The 24,040-nt window shown below is 47.7% G+C and overlaps 1 protein-coding gene across 1 annotated transcript in view; it reads right to left on the bottom strand.

Moving 5' to 3' along the window:
* Window positions 1–24,040, bottom strand: part of IRAG2 (inositol 1,4,5-triphosphate receptor associated 2) — a 59,549-nt gene that overhangs the window by 23,772 nt on the left and 11,737 nt on the right. The window contains exons 15-19 of the mRNA XM_066590788.1: window positions 17,150–17,290; window positions 15,897–15,998; window positions 4,374–4,537; window positions 811–925; window positions 140–287 (exon numbers count right to left, since the gene is read on the bottom strand). Of these exons, the coding sequence (XP_066446885.1) occupies window positions 140–287; window positions 811–925; window positions 4,374–4,537; window positions 15,897–15,998; window positions 17,150–17,290 (670 nt within the window). The remainder of the gene's footprint in view (window positions 1–139; window positions 288–810; window positions 926–4,373; window positions 4,538–15,896; window positions 15,999–17,149; window positions 17,291–24,040) is intronic.

Here is a 24,040-nt window from a genome sequence, read left to right as displayed (position 1 = left end):
CAATGTCTTTGTATTCTTAGTCTTCCTCAACTCTCTTTGAACTTCAGCTTCTTGGTATAGGTCGCTGTACAATTCCCAGGCTGGTACAGATCACAAGTGTTGTATGGACGCCGCTTCTCTCCAGTCACAGATCTCTCACCCTTCTGCTCTTGGCTCCGACAGTCGCCACTTAGCACCTCCACGGCCGCCTGGAGCTCCTGCTGCCGCTGTTGCGCTTCCTCTAGCTCTCTGTGCAGCTCCTCCGCCTCTGACCGCGCAGCATGGAGAGAAATTTCCAACTCATCGATCTGCAGATGACATGAGACAGCGTTAGCAATGAGGAAGCAACTGTCACAAGCCAGCGCTGCCACACTTCACATGCATGCAGCAAGATAAGGGTTAAATCTACTTCTGGTCCACCCGCCACAGAGATGTCCAAAAGAAAGAGGCGAGTATTTTACTGGAGATAAGCGGCAGGTGCTGCAGATCAACCAGATGTGGAGCTGCACTCATCCTAGAGGCTGATCGGTGCACATCCACCATTTACATCCGATGATCTAACCCTATATTTAAAAAATGGTGTTATCCGTAAAACTAGTGACTGTACAATTGTGCTGCTCATTATGGCTCACAGGAGCTTGGCTGACACCAGAGACAGAAGGATGAAGCAGCTTCATAATGCTACAGCCAGAGCAGGAAATTGGGTAATGACAACTTCCCCATAACCCTCTACCCGCCTCGCCAAAACGGACAAAGTTGTGCAACCATGAAGGACGCGGAGTGCTCATTTCATCGGCAAAGCAGGACACGGGCACCAGGACAGAAAGTCACCTGCTTGGTCAAGTACTCTTGTCTCAAGTTGGATTCTTGGAGTTGGGCGAAGACAGCGGCCTCCTTCCCCTCGGCCTCCTCCTGCTGATGCCGGGCGGCCTCCAGATCATGAAGTCTGTTCAATGAGTGGAAACCACAAGTCAATGACATTTTACTGAGCACAAAAAACCCCAAGAGGCGGAGGAGGGGAGCGCGGTGCACCTGTCTGGAGGGCTCTTTGTTCTTCACAAACCACTGAGTGATGTCGCATGCAAAAACCGGATAAAACAAACAATTCCTCACAATGACTGCGAAGGACAAGTCCAGCGAAACACAGCAGAACCCACAGCGAGGAATCAAGAGGACATCAGATCGCTCATCTAATCATCCCCGGGTGGGAATTATGAAATCTTTTGGCAGTGACGTTTTGCATGTAGTCTCATCCTGGGAGCATCTTGTTCAACACTAAGGCTGGGTTCACACAGGGCGGATTTGCTGCGGTTTTGCCGCACAACTGCTTCTGCGGCAAAACTGCTTCAAAGGTTAATTTTGGCTTGCGAATTTTCTTGCGGAAAAATCCGCAAGCGTTTTTTTCTGCAGCGCTTTACTTTTTGCAGCGTATTTTGGTGCGTATTTTGCTGCGTCCATAGAGGTCTATGGACAAAAAAGCGCTGTGGAAAAGACAGAAGAATGGACATGCTGCGTCTTTAAAAACCAGCGTCGCAGTTGCATTTCCGCACTGCAGGTGTGCGGAAAAAATCCGTCCTGTGAGAACAGCTTTTTGCCAAAACTCATTTGTGCTGCATTGCACTGCAAACGCAGCGGTTTTGCCGCAGTGCGGATATGCAACGGCAATCTGCGGCAAAACTACAGCAAATCCGCCCTGTGTGAACCCAGCCTAAGTGTCGCCCCCTAAGGCTGGGTTCACACAGGGCAGATTTGCTGCGGTTTTGCCGCAGTTTTTCTGTTGCGGTTTTGACGCAGAAGAACTGCTTCTGCGGCAAAACTGCTTCAAAGGTTAATTTGGGCTTGTGGATTTTGCTGCAGATTTTCGTGCGGAAAAATACGCAAGCGTTTTTTTACTTTGTCGCGTATTTGTCGCATATTTGGTGCGGTTTTGGCTGCGTCCATAGAGGTCTATGGACAAAAAAGCGCTGCGGAGAAGACCAAAGAATGAACATGCTGCATCTTTTAAAGCCGCAACGCAGTTGCATTTCCGCACTGCGGCTGTGCGGAAAAAAATCCGTCCTGTGAGAACAGCTTTTTGGCAAATCTCATTTGTGCTGCATTGCACTGCAAACGCAGCAGTTTTGCCGCAGTGCGGATATGCAACGGCAATCCGCGACAATACCGCAGCAAATCTGCCCTGTGTGAACCCAGCCTAAGGAGTAAAGTACTCTATGTACAAGACTATAGCTACTATAATACTGCCCCCCCCACGTACAAGACTATAGCTACTATAATACTGCCCCCCCCACGTACAAGACTATAGCTACTATAATACTGTCCCCCCCCCACGTACAAGACTATAGCTACTATAATACTGTCCCCCCCCCCCACGTACAAGACTATAGCTACTATAATACTGCCCCCCCCACGTACAAGACTATAGCTACTATAATACTGTCCCCCCCCACGTACAAGACTATAGCTACTATAATACTGTCCCCCCCTGTACAAGAATATAACTACTATAATACTGTCCCCCCCTGTACAAGAATATAACTACTATAATACTGTCCCCCCTCCGTACAAGAATATAACTACCATAATACTGTCCCCCCCCCCCGTACAAGAATATAACTACCATAATACTGTCCCCCCCCCCCCGTACAAGAATATAACTACCATAATACTGCCCCCTATGTACAAGAATATAACTACCATAATACTGCCCCCTATGTACAAGAATATAACTACCATAATACTGTCCCCTATGTACAAGAATATAACTACCATAATACTGTCCCCATGCACAAGAATATAACTGCTATAATACTGCCCCCTATGCACAAGAATATAACTGCTATAATACTGCCCCCTATGCACAAGAATATAACTGCTATAATACTGCCCCCTATGTACAAGAATAACTACTATAATACTGCCTCCTGTATAAAGGGGAGAGGAAAAACAGCACCAGAAAGCAGGGATAACTACATGAAAGGTGGGGAAGAGGGGAGACAGATGACGGGTCAGTGACATGCTAGGACACCTCTCGCTGCTCTCACTATGAAGTGTGCAGCACAAAATACTTCATCATCCAGAGACCACCACTCACATCATCCTGACAAGTTAAGCCTAAAGTTTAATAACCTGACAGATTCTAAAAAGCGAGGAGTGAAGCCAGGAAGGGTCCGGGGAGGAGCAACACCCCAATGTCGGCGTCATGCCAAGCCAGCGCCGCAAGATGGACCAGTCTCCCCGTCTTAGGCTCGGCTGAGCGATTAAATGATGTTTACATATACATCATGAATACAGTACACAGACACCGCCAAGGACAAATCCCCCTGCGCCACCTGCCAAGTCTCCAGAACTCCATTGTCAAGTGTGGATCATTAACCCCTTCATGTTTTGCCAGGGATTTTAACAGGACACAGTGTTCATAGTCTGGAATCTCTCAGTTTTTGTGCAGGTTACATCTATGACTCTCCCCCCCCCCCCAATACAAGAATACAGCTACTACAAGGCTGCCCCCCCCTCCATACAAGAATACAGCTACTACAAGGCTCCCCCCCCCTACAAGAGTACAACTGCTACAAGGCTGCCCCCCCCCCCGTACAAGAATACGGCTACTACAAGGCTGCGCCCCACCCCCCATACAAGAGTGCAGCTGTACAATATAACTATAATACTGCCCCCTATGTACATGAATAGAACAACTATAATACTGCCCCCTATGTACATGAATAGAACTACTATAATACTGCCCCCTATGTACATGAATAGAACTACTATAATACTGCCCCCTATGTACATGAATAGAACTACTATAATACTGCCCCCTATGTACATGAATAGAACTACTATAATACTGCCCCCTATGTACATGAATAGAACTACTATAATACTGCCCCCTATGTACATGAATAGAACTACTATAATACTGCCCCCTATGTACATGAATAGAACTACTATAATACTGCCCCCTATGTACATGAATAGAACTACTATAATACTGCCCCCTATGTACAAGAATAGAACTACTATAATACTGCCCCCTATGTACAAGAATAGAACTACTATAATACTGCCCCCTATGTACAAGAATATAACTACTATAATACTGCCCCCCTATGTACAAGAATATAACTACTATAATACTGCCCCCTATGTACAAGAATATAACTACTATAATACTGCCACCAATGTACAAGAATATAACTACTATAATACTGCCCCCTATGTACAAGAATATTACTACTATAATACTGCCCCATAAGTACAAGAGTATAACTACTATAATCCATTTTTTGCAGTCCGTGTGAACTGTCCTATAAGCTATGTTCCAGGGATGAAGAGGACTGGTCACGATTAGGTGACTTGGTGCAGAACACTGCACCTCTCCCCTTCTTGGCACAGACCTGGCCGTTAGCTCCTTCTTCAGGTGTAGTTGCTCTGTCTTCATCCTCCGCAAATTTCCTGCCAAGTTTGCAAACTCCTTGTCCAGATTGTCCTTGTACTTCTGCAGCTCCTTCAGCTTCTGTTCCCATTTCTTCTTCCTCTCCCTTAAATCTTTCTGTATGATCTGAAGAGAAAGAGAAAGTTAAGGTGGGTGGGGGCAAGGTGTTAAGGGGAAGAAGTCACCCAGAAGGGATTCCTGCAGGATTACATCCCTGAAAGTCCTGGACTCAACCACTACAGGTGGATGAGGTTATACTAAGAGGCCCAATCTCAGGAAAGCTTTTCTCTGAGAACAGCAGTTGTGGCGATCAGCACCGATCCAGGCGATCAATGATGAGTATGTCTTATCTGCAGCGGCCATTACAGGGAAATGTGATATTACATGGTTACTACAGCTAATACATTTGAGAACCTCCCTATTAGAAGTGGAAATAAAGAACAAAGAAAAAAAAAATTCATCACAAACTAAAATATTTTTACACAAATGCACGGAGCATGCGAAACAAACAAGGAGAATTGGAGCTTCTAACACAGGAAGAGAAATATGATGTCATAGGCTTGAAGGATACAACCTATTTATAAGAAACAGACCTAATAAAAGTGGGTATTGCGCTGTATGTTAGGAGGATATTCATCTCCACAGAGATTCAAGCTTCAGAGCTTGGTAGTTCTGTAGAAACTGTTTGGGTAAGAATACAAGGAGAGAACAGAAAGGACACCATTGTTGGCATTTACTATAGGCCGCCTGGACAAGCAGAAGATATGGATGAACTCTTTCCACATCAGATAGATGACCAAGCTCTCAAAAAAAGCACAACATAATGATCATGGGAGATTGTAACTATCCAGACATTTGTTGGGAATCTCTCTCAGGTGAAAGTAATGGATCCAATAAATTCTTATCCGCTCTTGCTGACAACTTTATCTTCCAAAACGTAGGAGAGAAAACAATGTGATCTGCTATCTTGGACCTAATTCTTACCAACAGGCAGGGAATGGTTGAAGTACGGGTGGCTGGGGCCTTAGGAGGCAGTGATCATATCATCCTTGAATTTTGGATAAAAAGGGGAGGAAGACCTAAGAAGACTCAGACCTCAAGGTTGGATTTAAGAAAGGCAGATTTCAATAAACTCAGAAAGAGAGTAGGAAGAATCCAATGGCTGGATGTTCTTAAGGACAGAAACGTTCAAGAAAGTTGGGAAATACTGTGAAATGAGATTCTCAAAGCACAGTTGTTAATAATCCCTAAAATAAGGAAGAATAGGAAGCATTTAAAGAAACCAGGATGGATGAACACAGAACTTGCACACGTTAAAAACAAAAGAAAAATGTTTATCAAATGGAAAGAGGGGGGAAATATCTAAAGAAGAATATAATCCAATCTGCAGAAACTGTATGGCAAGTGTCAGAAAAGCTAAAGCCAATAATGAATTGAGGCTTGCAACAGAGGCCAAAAGGAATAAAAACGGATTTGGGGGCATGTCAAAAGCAAAAGAAAAAAGTCAAAGATGCTATTGGATGCTTTCAAGATGAAAATGGTGACTTGGTTAAGAAGGATGTTGAGAAGGCCGAACTTTTAAATTCCGAATTTGTATCTGTTTTTTCTCAAAAAGTAGATGGAACATAAACTGATCTTCCCTGTGCTGTTGAGGGACTAAAAGAATGAAGGCTATCTATAAGCAGAGAGATGCTGAGGAAACATTTAGCTAACTTATATGAATTCAAGTCTTAAACTCCAAATGAATTAGACCCTAGGATACTAAAGGAAGCAGCAGAGGTAATTGCTGAGCCATTCGCCGTAATCTTTCAAAATTCCTTCAGAACAGGAGAAGACCCTGGAGATTGGAAAAATGCAAAATGTTGTCCCCATCTTCAAAAAAGGGAAGAAGGTGGATCCAGGAAACTACAGGCCTGTGAGCCTGACTTCTATACCGAGAAAGATCTTTGAATAAATTGTTAAACAGCATGTATGCAAGTACTTGGATGAAAACGGAGTAATTCACCAGAGTCCGCATGGGTTTGTAACAAGTCATGCCAGACTAATGAGTTTCTTTTATGTCATAGAAGGAAATTAAACTAAAAGGAAACCAATGTGGCTCGAAAAGACGGTAAGAGGGGCAATAAACGAAAAAAAGAAAGCGTTCAAACTACTAAAGCAAGAAGGCAGCGAAGAAGCGCTAAAATCATACAGGGAAAAAAAACAAAATATGCAAAGATACGATTAAAACTGCCAAGGAGGAAGCAGAAAGACGGATCGCAAAAGAGAGCAAAAACAACCCGAAGCTATTTTTCAACTACATTAACAGCAAAAGGATTTGCAGGGAGAGCGCTGGCCCTTTAAAAACAATGCAGGAGAAATCATTGACGATGACGAAGGGAAAGCAAATCTACCAAACAGTTTCTTCTCAAGTGTATTCACCAAAGAAAAGGAAATGCCACACGAGATGCAGGGGAATAAAACGAACCCCTCACAAAATATCTCATACCTAACGCAGGAGGAGGTGCGGAAGCGTCTAAAGAAAACTAAAATTGATAAATCGCCGGGCCCAGATGGATTACACCCGAGGATACTAAGGGAACTAAGTGACGAGATAGCTAGGCCGCTATACCTAATATTTCTAGACACTATCAAGACCGGTGTAGTACCATTGGATTGGCGCATTGCCAACGTGGTTCCAATTTACAAAAAAGGGAGCAAAAGTGAGCCTGGTAACTACAGGCCAGTAAGTCTCACTTCAGTAACAGAATCTCCTCGAAAATTTTTTCCGAGAGACGCCATCGATGAGTACCTCAAGGAGACTAAGGGAATAACTCCTCACCAGCATGGATTCATGAAGGGTCGCTCATGTCAGACAAATCTGATCAGTTTCTACGATGAAGTAAGCTCTAAGCTGGACCAGGGAGAATCTATTGATCTTGTATATTTGGACTTCTCTAAAGCCTTTGACACCGTGCCACATAATAGGCTAATATACAAAATGAGGCAGTTCGGACTGGGCGAAAACGTGTGTAAGTGGGTAAAAAATTGGCTCAATGATAGAAGGCAGAGGGTGGTAATAAATGGCTCATACTCTGATTGGACCACAGTCGCTAGCGGGGTGCCACAGGGTTCAGTACTAGGCCCCACTCTGTTCAACATATTTATCAATGACCTGATAGAGGGGCTGCACAGCAAAATATCAATATTTGCAGATGACACAAAATTATACAATATAATTAATGCAACGTAGGACAATGTGCGGCTACAAACGGACCTGGATAAGGTGGGGGCTTGGGCAGAAAAATGGCAAATGAAGTTCAATGTTGAAAAATGTAAGACTATGCACATGGGCAGGAGGAACGGATGTCACAAATATTCACTTAATGGGGTACCACTAGGGAAAAGTGATATGGAAAAGGATCTGGGGGTATTAGTGGATAATAGACTAAACTGGAGTAACCAATGCCAGTAAGCTGCTGCAAAGGCAAATAAAGTCTTGGGGTGCATTAAAAGAGGTATAGGGGCGAAGGACGAGAACATTATCCTTCCATTATATAAGGCACTTGTCAGGCCTCACATGGAATACTGAATACAATTCTGGACACCGGTGCTCAGGAAAGATGTCACAGTGCTTGAGGGGGTTCAAAGAAGGGCAACTAAACTAATACATGGAATGACGGGACTGGAATACCCAGAGAGGCTGTCCAAATTGGGACTATTTACTCTAGAAAAAAGAAGGTTAAGAGGCGACCAAATAGCCATGTATAAGTACATGAGGGGACAACACATGGATCTCTCCCGCGATCTGTTTACACCCAGGACCACGACGGTAACAAGAGGACATCCGCTACGATTGGAGGAAAGTAGGTTTCATCACCAACATAGAAAGGGATTCTTTACTGTAAGAGCAGTTAGACTGTGGAACTCTCTACCGGAGGAAGTAGTGATGGCAAAATCCATAGAGGAGTTTAAAAGGGGACTTGATGTCTTTCTGGAGAAGAAGGATATTATAGGAAGTGTCAATCCTGGTATATAGGCAGGTAGGAACTATTAGGGGTTGATCCAGGGAACAGTCTGATTGCCATTAGGGAGTCGGGAAGGAATTTTTCCCCCAAAAGGGCTAATTGGCTTCTGGCCTTGGGGTTTTTTGCCTTCCTCTGGATCAACACAGTAGGATAGACAGGCTGGACTAGAAGGACATTGTCTTCATTCGGCCTTACATACTATGTTACAGTATTACTGACTGGGTTGATCAGGGAAATGCAGTGGATATAGTTTATTTTGACCTTAGTACAGAATTTGACAAAGTATCATACTAAAATTATTGAAAACAAAATTACCAAATATGGGATTGACAAGGCAATAGGGATGAGCGAGTACACTCGTCCGAGCTTGATGCTTGTTCGAGTATTGGGGTACTCGAGATGCTCATTACTCGGGACGAACACCACGCGGTACTCGAGTCAGTTGCATTTTCCTTCCAGGCATGTTTAGCGCAATTTTCTAGCCAATAAACATACGGGGAAGGCATTACCACTTCCTGCTGTGACGTGCCAACCCTCTGCCCGACAAAAGCAGTAGGTGGCTGCGCCGATCAGGTGACTGCCGAGTACTTAAAGTGGTCCCGCCACCTCTCTAGAAGAACCCCAACGGTCCTTTTTAGGGCTACTTCTCACCGTGTGCATTATAGTTGTGGCTGTTTTTATTCACTTATAGCGTTCTTAGCCTGCCCGTACAACCAGCTCTCACTGTGAAACAGCACTGTAATATTTCCTAGGCTACTGCAAAGTATTTCAGTTATACTGTTCTCAGTCTGGAGTGCATTAGATAGAGGTCTCTTTGCTAAACTGTACTCTAATATTTCCTGGGCCACTGCAAACTATTTCAGCTAGGCCACTGTGCTGAGCGTCTCACAATACCCTTTCCTTACCAGCACTATCCACTGGCTTTAGAGTCTTCTCCCACTCCATACAGCCTCTCTTATCTACAAGTCTCTGAGCGGTAAATTAGCCCTAGGTATCAGCGCAAGACAGCGGGTTAATAAGTCACAGCATAGAGCCTCTGCTATCTACAAGTCTCTGTGTGCGGTGAATTAAGCCACAGTTGTCAGCGCTGTACAGTGGGGTAATTTATTTGGGGGTAATTTATTAAGAATAGCCTGCTCTATCCTTAATCCACCATGATGAGGAGTAGGGGTAAGAGTCAGGGATGTGAACATGGGCGTCCAAGTGAGGGTGTGGGCACAGACAGAGTTCCTGGGCGGGGTAAATCACAGACGGCTGCTGAGGGTTTAGGAGAGAGGCAAGTTTCTGGGCTCCCCAGATTCATATCACAATTTAAGGGTCCACGTGGTAGACCTTTATTACAAAACAGTAGTGCGAGCAGGTCCTGTCGTGGATGGCAGAAAACGCGTCAAGCAATGAATCGACCACTCAGTCTTCTACGCAGTCCACTACTCCTGGCCTAGGGACTGCAACTCTGAATCCTCTGGCTGCTGCTTCTCCTTCCTCTCAGGCTTCTCACTCCATGAAAACGACATTCTGAGCAGGCAGCCTCCCAGGAACTGTTCTCGGGTCCTTGCCGAGTGGGGAAAAAAACGATTCCTATCTCACCTGAGGAGTTTGTCGTGACCAATGCCCAACCTTTGTAAAGTTCCCCGAGTCCGGGTGATGAGGCTGGGGACTTCTGGCAACTGTCTCAAGAGCTTTTTGTGGGTGAGGATGAGGAGACACAGTTGTCTGTCAGTGAAGTAGTAAGTAAGGGCAGTAAGTCCGAGGGAGGAGCGTACAGAGGATTCGGAGGAAGAGCTGCTGGACGATGAGGTGACTGACCCCCACCTGGTTTCCCAAGCCTACTGAGGACAGGTCTTCAGACGGGGAGGCAAGTGCAGCAGCAGGAGAGGTTGGAAGAGGCAGTGGAGTGGATGTTTTTTAGTGAGTGCGGACGACCGGCGAACTGTGATGTGCAACCTGTGTCGCACCAAGATCAGCCGGGGAGCCACCAGAATGCGCAGGCATATTATGGCAAAGCACCCCACAAGGTGGGACGAAGGCCATTCACCGCCTCCGGGGTCACACCACTCCCTCTTCTCCTGTGCCACAACCTGCCACACAGATCCAATCCCCCTCCCAGGACGCAGGCATGAGCGACTCCTGGCCTGCACCCACACCCTCACCTCCACGGTTCTCCACTCCATCCAGCAATGTCTCTAAGCGTTGGAGCGAAAGTGAAAATACGCCGCCACCCACCCGCATGCACAAGCTTTAAACGTGCACATTGCCAAATCAATCAGCTTGGAGATGCTGCCATACAGGCTTGTGGAAACGGAGGCTTTCAAAAACACGATGGCGGCCCCGCACTACTCTGTCCCCAGTCGCCACTATTTTTCCCACTGTGCCGTCCCCGCTTTACACCAGCACGTCTCCCGCAACATAAATCGTGCCCTAATCAATGCGGTTATTGGGAAGGTCCACTTAACCACGGACACGTGGACAAGTACTGGCGAGCAGGGACACCATCTCCCTGACGGCACATTGGGTGAACTTGGTGTAGGCTGGGACCGAGTCAGAGCCTGGGACTGCTCACGTCCTACCCACACCCAGAATAGCGGGTCCTACATCAGTGCTGGTATCTGCGGCGTTTTATACCACCTCCTCCAAACCCCCCACCCCCACCCTCTACCACTCAATTAAGAAGTGTGAGCACGTCGCCAGCAGTCAGTAGCGCGCGGCGGCACAGCGGTGGGCAAGCGTCAGCAAGCCGTGCTGAAACTAATCAGCTTAGGTGACAAGAGGCACACAGTCCCCGAGCTGTTGCAGGGTCTGACCGAGCAGACCGACCTCTGGCTTTCGCCGCTGAGCCTCCAACCGGGCATGGTCGTGTGTGACAACGGCCATAATCTGGTTGCGGCTCAGCAGCCTCACACACGTGCCATGCCTGGCCCACGTCTTCAATCTGGTGGTTCAGCGGTTTCTGAAAAACTACCCCCAATTGTCTGACCTGCTTGGCAAGGTGCGCCGCATCTGGGCACATTTCCGCAAGTCCACCACGGACGCAGACACCCTGAGGACCTGCAACATCTGTTTCAGCTGCCAGAGCACCGACTGCTGTGCGACGTGCCCACACGCTGGAATTCTACGCTGCACATGTTGGCCAGGCTGTACGAGCAGCATAGAGCTATAGTGGAATACCAGCTGCAACATGGACGGCAGAGTGGTAGTCAGCCTCCGCAAGTCTTTACTGAGGAGTGGGCATGGATGGCAGAAATCTGCCAGGTCCTCAGAAACTTTGATGAGTCTACCCAAATGGTGAGCGGCGATGAAGCCATCATTAGCGTTACCATCCCGCTGCTTTGCCTGCTGAGAAGTTCGCTGCTAAGCATAAAGGCCGATGCTTTGCGGTTGGAACAGGAGATAGGATGACAGTATGTTGCTTCATAGCCAGACTACCCTCATGTCTATACTCAGCACGTTTTTGGAGGAGGAGGAGGAGGGGGGGGGGGGGGGGGGGAAGAGACTGCTGGGCACACAGCAGAGGGTACCCATGCTGCTTGCCTCTCATCTGTTCAGCGTGTATGGGCTGAAGGAGGATCCTGAAAGTCATCCTCCTAGTGAGGATAGCGATGTGTTGCGTACTGAGACCCTGGCACACATGGCTGACTTCATGTTAGGCTGCCTTTCCCGTGACCCTCGCGTTAGACGCATTCTGGCCACTACGGATTACTGGGTGTACACTCTTTTCGACCCACGGTATAAGGAGAACCTCTCCACCCTCATTCCCAGAGAGAAAAGGGGTATGAGAGTGATGCAATACCACAGGGCCCTGGTGGAAAAAGTGATGCTAAAGTTCCCATCTGACAGCGCTAGTGGCAAAAGACAGCTCAGAGGGCCAACTAGCAGGGGAGGCACGGGGATCAGGCAGCATGTCCAGCGCAGGCAGGCAGGAACACTCTCCAAGGCCTTTGCCAGTTTTATGGCTTCTCTGCAAGACTGTCACCACTCCCCAGTCAAGGCTGAGTTGGAGGGAGCACTGTAAAAAGATGGTGAGGGAGTACGTAGCCGATTGTACAACCATCCTCCGTGACGCCTCTGCTCCATACAACTATTGGACACGTGGCCCAAACTTGCGCTGTATGCCCTGGAGGTGCTGGCCTGCCCTGCCGCTAGCGTCTTGTCAGAGAGAGCGTTTAGTGCAGCTGGGGGTGGGGGGAATCATCATGGATAAGCAGGCCTGCCTATCAACTGCCAGTGCCGACATGCTTACACTCATAAAGATGAACAAAGGCTGGATTTCCCCAGACTTCTCTTCTCCACTGGCAGAAAGCAGCGGAACCTAATGATTCTTTTCACTGCAACAGGAGAAGAATGCATCCTCTATCACAAAAAACTCCTCTTCCTAAAACAGCATGTCATCACGCTGAACTGCCAAGTTTTCTGCAGCCCAAAAGGCTCTGTGTAAAAGTTTTTTTTACAATTTTTAAAAGTTTCAAAAATTTTTATACTTTAACTGAAACCAATTTTTCGGAGGGCTGCCTCCAGGCTCTGTTACAAATTAAGCAACAGAGCTGAAGCTTTAAAAAAAGGTTTATGGGTTTCACCTGCCCTCGGCGTTCAGCAATTTTACAGCGGTCCGCCTATACTCTTGCTACAGAAATGTTACTGGGGTCCGCCTATACTCTTGCTACAGAAATGTTACTGGGGTCCGCCTATACTCTTGCTACAGAAATGTTACTGGGGTCCGCCTATACTCTTGCTACAGAAATGTTACTGGGGTCCGCCTATACTCTTGCTACAGAAAGGTTACTGGGGTCCGCCTATACTCTTGCTACAGAAATGTTACTGGGGTCCGCCTATACTCTTGCTACAGAAATGTTACTGGGGTCCGCCTATACTCTTGCTACAGAAATGTTACTGGGGTCCGCCTATACTCTTGCTACAGAAATGTTACTGGGGTCCGCCTATACTCTTGCTACAGAAATGTTACTGGGGTCCGCCTATACTCTTGCTACAGAAATGTTACTGGGGTCCGCCTATACTCTTGCTACAGAAATGTTACTGGGGTCCGCCTATACTCTTGCTACAGAAATGTTACTGGACTCCGCCTATACTCTTGCTACAGAAATGTTACTGGGGTCCGCCTATACTCTTGCTACAGAAATGTTACTGGGGTCCGCCTAAGCTGTGGGGGCACAGACTTCCCATTGCACAGTTTTACCTGTCTGGCACAAATACACTGACTGACTAGGGCAGAAATATGGGCCGAGGTCCTTGGCGGGGTTAAACTCTGCCATGTTTGGGGACTGTGATTTCTTCCTGTGTAATACCATCTTTGTGCACCCACAGCATAGGTGAGCTCAAGGAACTTAAAGACTTTTCATTCTGTGTAGGTGTCAGATAGCTCAACACCGCAACGGTGGGGACACATGGATTTCCCATTGCCATGTAACTCACGGCACGTTGGGTCACACAAGGTGGAGGCTGGGACCGAGCCTGACCCAGGGCCCGCTCACGTGCTTCCCACACAGAATATTGCTGCATTGTGGAGATGTGTAGAAGTGCTGGCTACTGAGTCCCCTTTATGACCACATTTGCAGCTCCTGACAATTTTGTGATGGAGGTGGTATGGGATTCGAATGATGAGAATTGATGCTAAATTGACATACGATCAACAGCATTGTGGGCTATCACCAACACTTTCAAAGAGGGTTGCTGCCTAGCCCTGCCAACCCTCTGCAGTGTGTGCCTCCGATTCCTCCTCATCCAGTACGCACTTATAAATAGACATGAGGGTGATGTGGCTATGAAGCCAGCGTGTGGCATGAGGCCAGCTGAACGCTGCACAGGGAAAATTTTGTGTGCGCTGTGGACGCAGGGTCGTGCGTGGGGTTGAACAGCAATGCCAGCATGTAACCCAGGAGAAAAGGCAGCGGTGTTACCCGCAGGCAGTGATTGTCCTTGGTTGCAGGTAGTGTGATGCTTAGCCAAGATGTGCCAGCGCGTGTGCCTTGCTAATGAGGCTTTGTCCAAAGTAAATTGTTAGGGGGGTGACGCCAGACTCTTGCCCCCACTTTGGTTTAATAGTGGGACCTGGGAGCCACAGATGCAGCCATGTATGCTGCCCCTGCCATTCCTGATCTGTTTCTGTGGTGTTTCCATGACTTTGAGGTTTTCTGGTGTTTCACAAATAATCCCCTATACAGAGCATCAGTCCCATACAAAAATGCTTGAGTCTCCCATTGACTTCAATGGGGTTCGTTACTCGAAACGAGCTCTCGAGCATTATGGAAAGTTTGACTCCAGCAATGAGCATCGGAGCATTTTGGTGCTCGCTCATCTCTACAAGGCAACTGTTAAGTGGATTCACGACTGGCTGAGTGATCGTACTCAAAAGAGTGGTCATACATGGATGCACATCCAAACAGAATAATGTATCAAGTGGGATACCACAAGGCTCGGTCCTAGGCCCAGTGTAGTTCAACATTTTTATAAGTGATCTGGAAGAGGAAATTGATGGGAAACTAATCAAATTTGCCGACGACACAAAGCTATGAGGGATAGCTAACACTAGGGAAGAGAGAGGGGATTCAAAAAGACCCAGAAAAGCTTGAACAGCGGGCAGCGACTAACAGAATGGTGTTTAACAATGAGAAATGCAAAGTCCTACATCTGAGCAAGAAAAATGAAAAAAAGCACATACAGAATGGGAAGAATTGGGCTAAGCAGCAGCACATGTGAAAAAGACTTGGGTATACTAATAGATCATAGACTGAACATGAGTCAACAATGTGATGCAGCAGCCAAAAAGGCAAACAATTCTGGGATGTATTAAGAGAAGTATAGAGCCTAGATCACGTGAGGTAATCATCCCCCTCTACTCTTCCTGGGTCAGACCTAATCTGGAATACGGTGTCCAGTTCTGGGCACCCCACTTTAAAAAAAGACAAACTGGAGCAAGTTCAGAGAAGAGTTACCAAGATGGTGAGCGGTCTGCAAATCATGTCCTATGAAGAACGGTTAAAGGATCTGGGAATATTTAGCTTGCAAAAAAGAAAGCTGAGGGGAGACTTAATAGCGGTCTACAAATATCTGGAGGGTTGTCACAGTGCAGAGGGATCAGCCCTATTCTCATTTGCACAAGGACAGACTAGAAGCAATGGGATGAAACTGAAAGGGAGGAGACAAATTAGATATTAGACACTGAAGGTGAACAATGAGTGGAACAGGTTACCACAGGAGGTGGCAAGTTCTCCTTCAATGGAAGTGTTCAAAGTCTGGACAAATATCTGTCTGGGATGATATAGTGGGTTGGACCCGATGACCCTGGAGGTCCCTTCCAACTCTTCTATTTTATGATTCTATGGCACCACTGAAATGCTTGTGTGGTTGACAATTAGCATGGCTGACATAGGTGCCGTCCTGAGTTCCCCCAATACCAGATGAGGAGGGTGAGGGGTAAACCTCACAGGACACAGAAGATGATCAGGACTCAGAGTGGATGCTTTTACCTCCAGCATCTTCCCAGAGAGATCCTTCACCTCAACATCTGACTCCATCAGCTCTTGCAGGGGATGCAGCACTTGATCGGCCATCACACTGGTGTCTTCTTGCTGGCGGAAAGAAGGAGAAAAATAAGGGTTGAATGCAAAAAAAAAAAAAAAAGGGGGGGGGGGGGGGGGAAACGCCACCTTACACGTACTATGTGGGGTAGGTGTAAGGCATGAAGGTAATGGCTGTACCTTGGTCCTAGACACCAGTATTATACAGGGCACATGCCAGTTAGGGGGGCCCTAATGCAGATCCGGTTTTGGGGCCCAGTGGCTTTAGGTCACCCCCATGGCTATGATCAGATCCCCAGCATATAACAAGGCTCTCACCTCCATGTGCCTATAAACCCTTTTGGCATCAGAATGCCAGTGAAATAAAGGCTCCTGTATCACCACCCACAGATGCAGCGCATCACCAGCCCTTAGTAATTGAGATCATGGCCTACATGGACGCTGTCCTTTGTCAACCCTTTAAGATATGGTGAGGTTAGTCTGTGTCATGAGGCGACCCAAGCCTGTAGCCTCAGGCGGCAGTTTGCAGGACCTCCGAGGGATAACTCATTTCATTGGCTATATTAATGGCTGATCAAGAATTGCCGGCAGAGCTGGCCAGGCAGCAACACAAGCAGTTAAAGCCGTTTGGAGAATACTATTGATGAGATCAATAGGTCATCAATAGTTGATTGCCTGGGGTCCGTCGATGGGGACCCCGACTGATCTGCTGTGCGCCCACTGACAACATTGCAATTACACAGTGGTCGGAGGGGAAGTCTCTGCTCCAACCTCTAAGAAGTGGCTGGTGCTGTCAGCAGGCGCACCAGTCAGCTGATCAGTCGGGGTCCCCATCGACGGACCCCAAGCGATCAACAATTGATGACCTATCCTGAGGTATACATCAATAGTATTCTATTTGTACCATTGATAAGATAACCAAAACCTATTTGTACCATTTGAGACTTGTGTATTGGCACTTCAATGCCTGTTAAGTGAATGTTTTGGGGTATTTTTTGCACCATTCCACACTTCACCTAAGATTGCATAAAGGCTTGGAGCACCTCTGGCTATGGCAGAAAGTGAAGCTAGATGGAGCTCCTCCTCGAAGGACCACGGACAGTACTGAGACAGCTTTTTAATTCCCATCTATAAAGAGCGCACACCATCATCATCGCCAGCTGCCATCATAGTCGCCAAAACACTCCAACTGCCCCACTCACCAGCGTCTGCAGGATGGTTTTTAGCTCTGCAGTAATTTGCTCATGTCCAGGTCCTTGAAATAACAGAAAAACCTCTTGATCCAAAGTGACATCGAGAGAAGATGTTCGTGCTGTGGAGCTCAGCCAGTCAGCTGTGGAGACCTGGGGGCAGGAGAGAAGGCTCAGCAGGGAGAAAGTACGATTGAGAAAAAAATAAATAAAAAATGTAGGACCATCCCTCCAACAACATCTATAAACCTCCATAGGGATCAGAACTCAGGTGTCAGATACTGTATATATCTGCATGCAGCGAGCTCCCCCTGGTGGCGGCTGCCCATATCTGCATGCAGCGAGCTCCCCCTGGTGGCGGCTGCCCATATCTGCATGCAGCGAGCTCCCCCTGGTGGCGGCTGCCCATATCTGCATGCAGCGAGCTCCCCCTGGTGGCGGCTGCCCATATCTGCATGCAGCGAGCTCCCCCTGGTGGCGGCTGCCCATATTTGCATGCAGCGAGCTCCCCCTGGTGGCGGCTGCCCATATCTGCATGCAGCGAGCTCCCCCTGGTGACGGCTGTATATATATCTGTATGCAGCGAGCTCCCCCTGGTGGCGGCTGTATATATATATCTGTATGTAGCGAGCTCCCCCTGGTGGCGGCTGTATATATATATCTGTATGTAGCGAGCTCCCCCTGGTGGCGGCTGTATATATATCTGTATGTAGCGAGCTCCCCCTTGTGGAGGCTGTATATATATCTGTATATAGCGAGCTCCCCCTTGTGGAGGCTGTATGTATCTGCATGTAGCGAGCTCCCCCTTGTGGTGGCTGTATATATCTGCATGTAGCGAGCTCCCCCTTGTGGTGGCTGTATATATCTGCATGTAGCGAGCCCCCCCTTGTGGTGGCTGTATATATATATATCTGCATGTAGCGAGCCCCCCCTTTTGGTGGCTGTATATATATATATCTGCATGTAGCGAGCCCCCCCTTTTGGTGGCTGTATATATATATCTGCATGCAGCGAGCTCCCCCTTGTGGCGGCTGTATATATATATCTGCATGCAGCGAGCTCCCCCTTGTGGCGGCTGTATATATATATATCTGCATGCAGCGAGCTCCCCCTTGTGGCGGCTGTATATATATATATCTGCATGCAGCGAGCTCCCCCTTGTGGCGGCTGTATATATATCTGCATGCAGCGAGCTCCCCCTTGTGGCGGCTGTATATATATATCTGCATGCAGCGAGCTCCCCCTGGAGGCGGCTGTATATATCTGCATGCAGCGAGCTCCCCCTGGAGGCGGCTGTATATATCTACATGCAGCGAGCTCCCCCTGGAGGCGGCTGTGTATATCTGCATGCAGCGAGCTCCCCCTGGAGGCGGCTGTATATATCTGCATGCAGCGAGCTCCCCCTGGAGGCGGCTGTATATATCTGCATGCAGCGAGCTCCCGCTGGAGGCGGCTGTATATATCTGCATGCAGCGAGCTCCCCCTGGAAGTGGCTGTATATATCTGCATGCAGCGAGCTCCCCCTGGAGGTGGCTGTATATATCTGCATGCAGCGAGCTCCCCCTTGTGGTGGCTGTATATATCTGCATGCAGCGAGCTCCCCCTTGTGGTGGCTGTATATATCTGCATGTAGCGAGCTCCCCCTTGTGGTGGCTGCATATATCTGCATGTAGTGAGCTTCCTAGTAGTAGCTGTATATATATCTGCATGTAGCGAGCTCCCCCTTGTGGTGGCTGTATGTATATATATATATATATATCTGCATGTAGCGAGCTCCCCCTTGTGGTGGCTGTATATATCTGTATGTAGCACGCTCCCCCTAGTGGTGGCTGTATTTATCTGTATGTAGCGAGCTCCCCCTAGTGGTGGCTGTATTTATCTGTATGTAGCAAGCTCCCCCTAGTGGTGGCTGTATTTATCTGTATGTAGCGAGCTCCCCCTAGTGGTGGCTGTATATATCTGTATGTAGCGAGCTCCCCCTAGTGGTGGCTGTATATATCTGTATGTAGCGAGCTTCCCCTAGTGGTGGCTGTATATATCTGTATGTAGCGAGCTCCCCCTAGTGGTGGCTGTATATATCTGTATGTAGTGAGCTGCCCCTTGTGGTGGCTGTATATATCTGTATGTAGTGAGCTCCCCCTTGTGGTGGCTGTATATATCTGTAGGTAGCTCCCTCCCTCCTAGTGGTAGCTGTATACATCTGTATGTAGCGAGCTCCCCCTTGTGGTGGCTGCATATATCTGTATGTAGTGAGCTCCCCTTGTGGTGGCTGCATATATCTGTATGTAGTGAGCTCCCTCTTGTGGAAGCTGTATATATCTGCATGTAGTGAGCTCCCTCCTAGTGGTAGCTGTATACATCTGCATGTATTGAGCTCCCCCTTGTGGTGGCTGTATACATCTGTATGTAGTGAGCTACCCCTTGTAGTGGCTGTATATATCTGTATGTAGTGAGCTTTCTCTTAGTGGAAGCTGTATATCTGTATGCAATGAGCTCCCCCTTGTGGTGGCTGTATACGTCTGTATGCAATGAGCTCCCCCTTGTGGTGGCTGTTTATATCTGTATGTAGTGAGCTCCCCCTTGTGGTGGCTGTATATATCTGTATGTAGTGAGCTCCCCCATGTGGTGGCTGTATATATCTGTATGTAGAGCTCCCCCTTGTGGTGGCTGTATATATCTGCATGTAGCGAGCTCCCCCTTGTGGTGGCTGTATATATCTGCATGTAGCGAGCTCCCCCTTGTGGTGGCTGTATATATCTGCATGTAGCGAGCTCCCCCTTGTGGTGGCTGTATATATCTGCATGTAGCGAGCTCCCCCTTGTGGTGGCTGTATATATCTGCATGTAGCGAGCTCCCCCTTGTGGTGGCTGTATATATCTGCATGTAGCGAGCTCCCCCTTGTGGTGGCTGTATATATCTGCATGTAGCGAGCTCCCCCTTGTGGTGGCTGTATATATCTGCATGTAGCGAGCTCCCCCTTGTGGTGGCTGTATATATCTGCATGTAGCGAGCTCCCCCTTGTGGTGGCTGTATATATCTGCATGTAGCGAGCTCCCCCTTGTGGTGGCTGTATATATCTGCATGTAGCGAGCTCCCCCTTGTGGTGGCTGTATATATCTGCATGTAGCGAGCTCCCCCTTGTGGTGGCTGTATATATCTGCATGTAGCGAGCTCCCCCTTGTGGTGGCTGTATATATCTGCATGTAGCGAGCTCCCCCTTGTGGTGGCTGTATATATCTGCATGTAGCGAGCTCCCCCTTGTGGTGGCTGTATATATCTGCATGTAGCGAGCTCCCCCTTGTGGTGGCTGTATATATCTGCATGTAGCGAGCTCCCCCTTGTGGTGGCTGTATATATCTGCATGTAGTGAGCTCCCCCTTGTGGTGGCTGTATATAGCTGCATGTAGCGAGCTCCCCCATGTGGTGGCTGTATATATCTGCATGTAGTGAGCTCCCCCTTGTGGTGGCTGTATATTTCTGCATGTAGTGAGCTTCCTAGTAGTAGCTGTATATATCTGCATGTAGCGAGCTCCCCCTTGTGGTGGCTGTATATATCTGCATGTAGTGAGTTCCCTTTAGTTGTAGCTGTATATATCTGCATGTAGGGAGCTCCCTCCTAGTGGTAGCTGTATACATCTGTATGTAGCGAGCTCCCCCTTGTGGTGGCTGCATATATCTGTATGTAGTGAGCTCCCCTTGTGGTGGCTGCATATATCTGTATGTAGTGAGCTCCCTCCTAGTGGTAGCTGTATACATCTGTATGTAAAGAGCTCTCGCCTATTGGCAGCTGTATACATCTGTATGTAGTGAGCTCCCCTTGTGGTGGCTTTATATATCTGCATGTAGTGCGCTCCCTTTAGTAGTAGATTTATATATCTGCATGTAGTGAGCTTCCTCTTAGTGGTAGCTGTGTATATCTACATGTAGTGAGCTCCTAGTGGTAGCTGTATATATCTGCATGTAGTGAGCTTCCTAGTAGTGGCTGTATATATCTGCCTGTAGTGAGCTTTCTCCTAGTGGTAGCTGTATATATCTGTTTGTAGTAAGCTCCTTGTGCTGTATGTATCTGCATGTAGTGAGCTTCCTAGTAGTGGCTGTATATATCTGCATGTAGCGAGCTCCCCCTTTTGGTGGCTGTATATATATATCTGCATGTAGCGAGCTCCCCCTTGTGGTGGCTGTATATAGCTGTATGTAGCGAGCTCCCCCTTGTGGTGGCTGTATATAGCTGTATGTAGCGAGCTCCCCCTTGTGGTGGCTGTATATATATCTGTATGTAGCAAGCTCCCCCTTGTGGAGGCTGTATATATATCTGTATGTAGCAAGCTCCCCCTTGTGGAGGCTGTATATATCTTTATGTAGCGAGCTCCCCCTTGTGGTGGCTGTATATATCTGTATGTAGCGAGCAACCCCCCTTGTGGTGGCTTTATATATATCTGTATGTAGCAAGCTCCCCCTTGTGGTGGCTGTATATATATATCTGTATGTAGCGAGCTCCCCCTTGTGGTGGCTGTATATATATCTGTATGTAGCAAGCTCCCCCTTGTGGAGGCTGTATATATCTTTATGTAGCGAGCTCCCCCTTGTGGTGGCTGTATATATCTGTATGTAGCGAGCTCCCCCTTGTGGTGGCTGTATATATCTGCATGTAGCGAGCTCCCCCTTGTGGTGGCTGTATATATCTGCATGTAGCGAGCTTCCTAGTAGTAGCTGTATATATCTGCATGTAGCGAGCTCCCCCTTGTGGTGGCTGTATATAGCTGCATGTAGTGAGCTTCCTAGTAGTAGCTGTATATATCTGCATGTAGTGAGCTCCCCCTTGTGGTGGCTGTATATATCTGCATGTAGTGAGCTTCCTAGTAGTAGCTGTATATATCTGCATGTAGTGAGCTCCCCCTTGGGGTGGCTGTATATATCTGCATGTAGTGAGTTCCCTTTAGTTGTAGCTGTATATATCTGCATGTAGGGAGCTTCCTCTTAGTGGAAGCTGCATATATCTGTATGTAGCGAGCTGCCCCTAGTGGTGGCTGTATACGTCTGTATGCAATGAGCTCCCCCTTGTGGTGGCTGTATACGTCTGTATGCAATGAGCTCCCCCTTGTGGTGGCTGTATACGTCTGTATGCAATGAGCTCCCCCTTGTGGTGGCTGTATACGTCTGTATGCAATGAGCTCCCCCTTGTGGTGGCTGTATACGTCTGTATGCAATGAGCTCCCCCTTGTGGTGGCTGTATACGTCTGTATGCAATGAGCTCCCCCTTGTGGTGGCTGTATACGTCTGTATGCAATGAGCTCCCCCTTGTGGTGGCTGTATACGTCTGTATGCAATGAGCTCCCCCTTGTGGTGGCTGTATACGTCTGTATGCAATGAGCTCCCCCTTGTGGTGGCTGTATACGTCTGTATGCAATGAGCTCCCCCTTGTGGTGGCTGTATACGTCTGTATGCAATGAGCTCCCCCTTGTGGTGGCTGTATACGTCTGTATGCAATGAGCTCCCCCTTGTGGTGGCTGTATACGTCTGTATGCAATGAGCTCCCCCTTGTGGTGGCTGTATACGTCTGTATGCAATGAGCTCCCCCTTGTGGTGGCTGTATACGTCTGTATGCAATGAGCTCCCCCTTGTGGTGGCTGTATACGTCTGTATGCAATGAGCTCCCCCTTGTGGTGGCTGTATACGTCTGTATGCAATGAGCTCCCCCTTGTGGTGGCTGTATACGTCTGTATGCAATGAGCTCCCCCTTGTGGTGGCTGTATACGTCTGTATGCAATGAGCTCCCCCTTGTGGTGGCTGTATACGTCTGTATGCAATGAGCTCCCCCTTGTGGTGGCTGTATACGTCTGTATGCAATGAGCTCCCCCTTGTGGTGGCTGTATACGTCTGTATGCAATGAGCTCCCCCTTGTGGTGGCTGTATACGTCTGTATGCAATGAGCTCCCCCTTGTGGTGGCTGTATACGTCTGTATGCAATGAGCTCCCCCTTGTGGTGGCTGTATACGTCTGTATGCAATGAGCTCCCCCTTGTGGTGGCTGTATACGTCTGTATGCAATGAGCTCCCCCTTGTGGTGGCTGTATACATCTGTATGTAATGAGCTCTCGCCTATTGGCAGCTGTATATATCTGTATGTAGTGAGCTCCCCTTGTGGTGGCTGTATATATCTGTATGTAGTGCGCTCCCTTTAGTAGTAGATGTATATATCTGCATGTAGTGAGCTTCCTCTTAGTGGTAGCTGTGTATATCTACATGTAGTGAGCTCCTAGTGGTAGCTGTATATATCTGCATGTAGTGAGCTTCCTAGTAGTGGCTGTATATATCTGCCTGTAGTGAGCTTTCTCCTAGTGGTAGCTGTATATATCTGTTTGTAGTAAGCTCCTTGTGCTGTATGTATCTGCATGTAGTGAGCTTCCTAGTAGTGGCTGTATATATCTGCATGTAGTGAGCTTCCTAGTAGTGGCTGTATATATCTGCATGTAGTGAGCTTCCTAGTAGTGGCTGTATATATCTGCATGTAGTTAGCTCTCTCTAGTTGTAGCTGTATATATTTGCATGTATGGAGCTCCCTGTGCTGTATATATCTGCATGTAGTGAGCTTGTCCTAGTGGTGGCTGTATACAGCTGCATGTAGTGAGCGCCCTCCTAGTAGTGTCTGTATACATCTGTATGTTGTGAGCTCTCGCATAGTGGTAGCTGTATATATCCGCATGTAATGAGCTCCCTGCGCTGTATGTATCTGTAATATGCTCCCCCTTGTGGTGGCTGTATATATCTCTATGCACTGAGCTCCCTCCTTTGTATATATCTGTATTTAGTGAGCTCCCTCTAGTGGTGGCAGTAATATTATATATCTCCCCCTAGATGTATAGCTGTATATATCTACATTTAGTGAACCCTTCCTAGTAGTATA

Source organism: Eleutherodactylus coqui, chromosome 2, assembly GCF_035609145.1.
Source record: "Eleutherodactylus coqui strain aEleCoq1 chromosome 2, aEleCoq1.hap1, whole genome shotgun sequence".
Lineage (NCBI taxonomy): Eukaryota > Metazoa > Chordata > Amphibia > Anura > Eleutherodactylidae > Eleutherodactylus > Eleutherodactylus coqui.
This window is presented reverse-complemented; position numbering and strand designations above follow the sequence as displayed.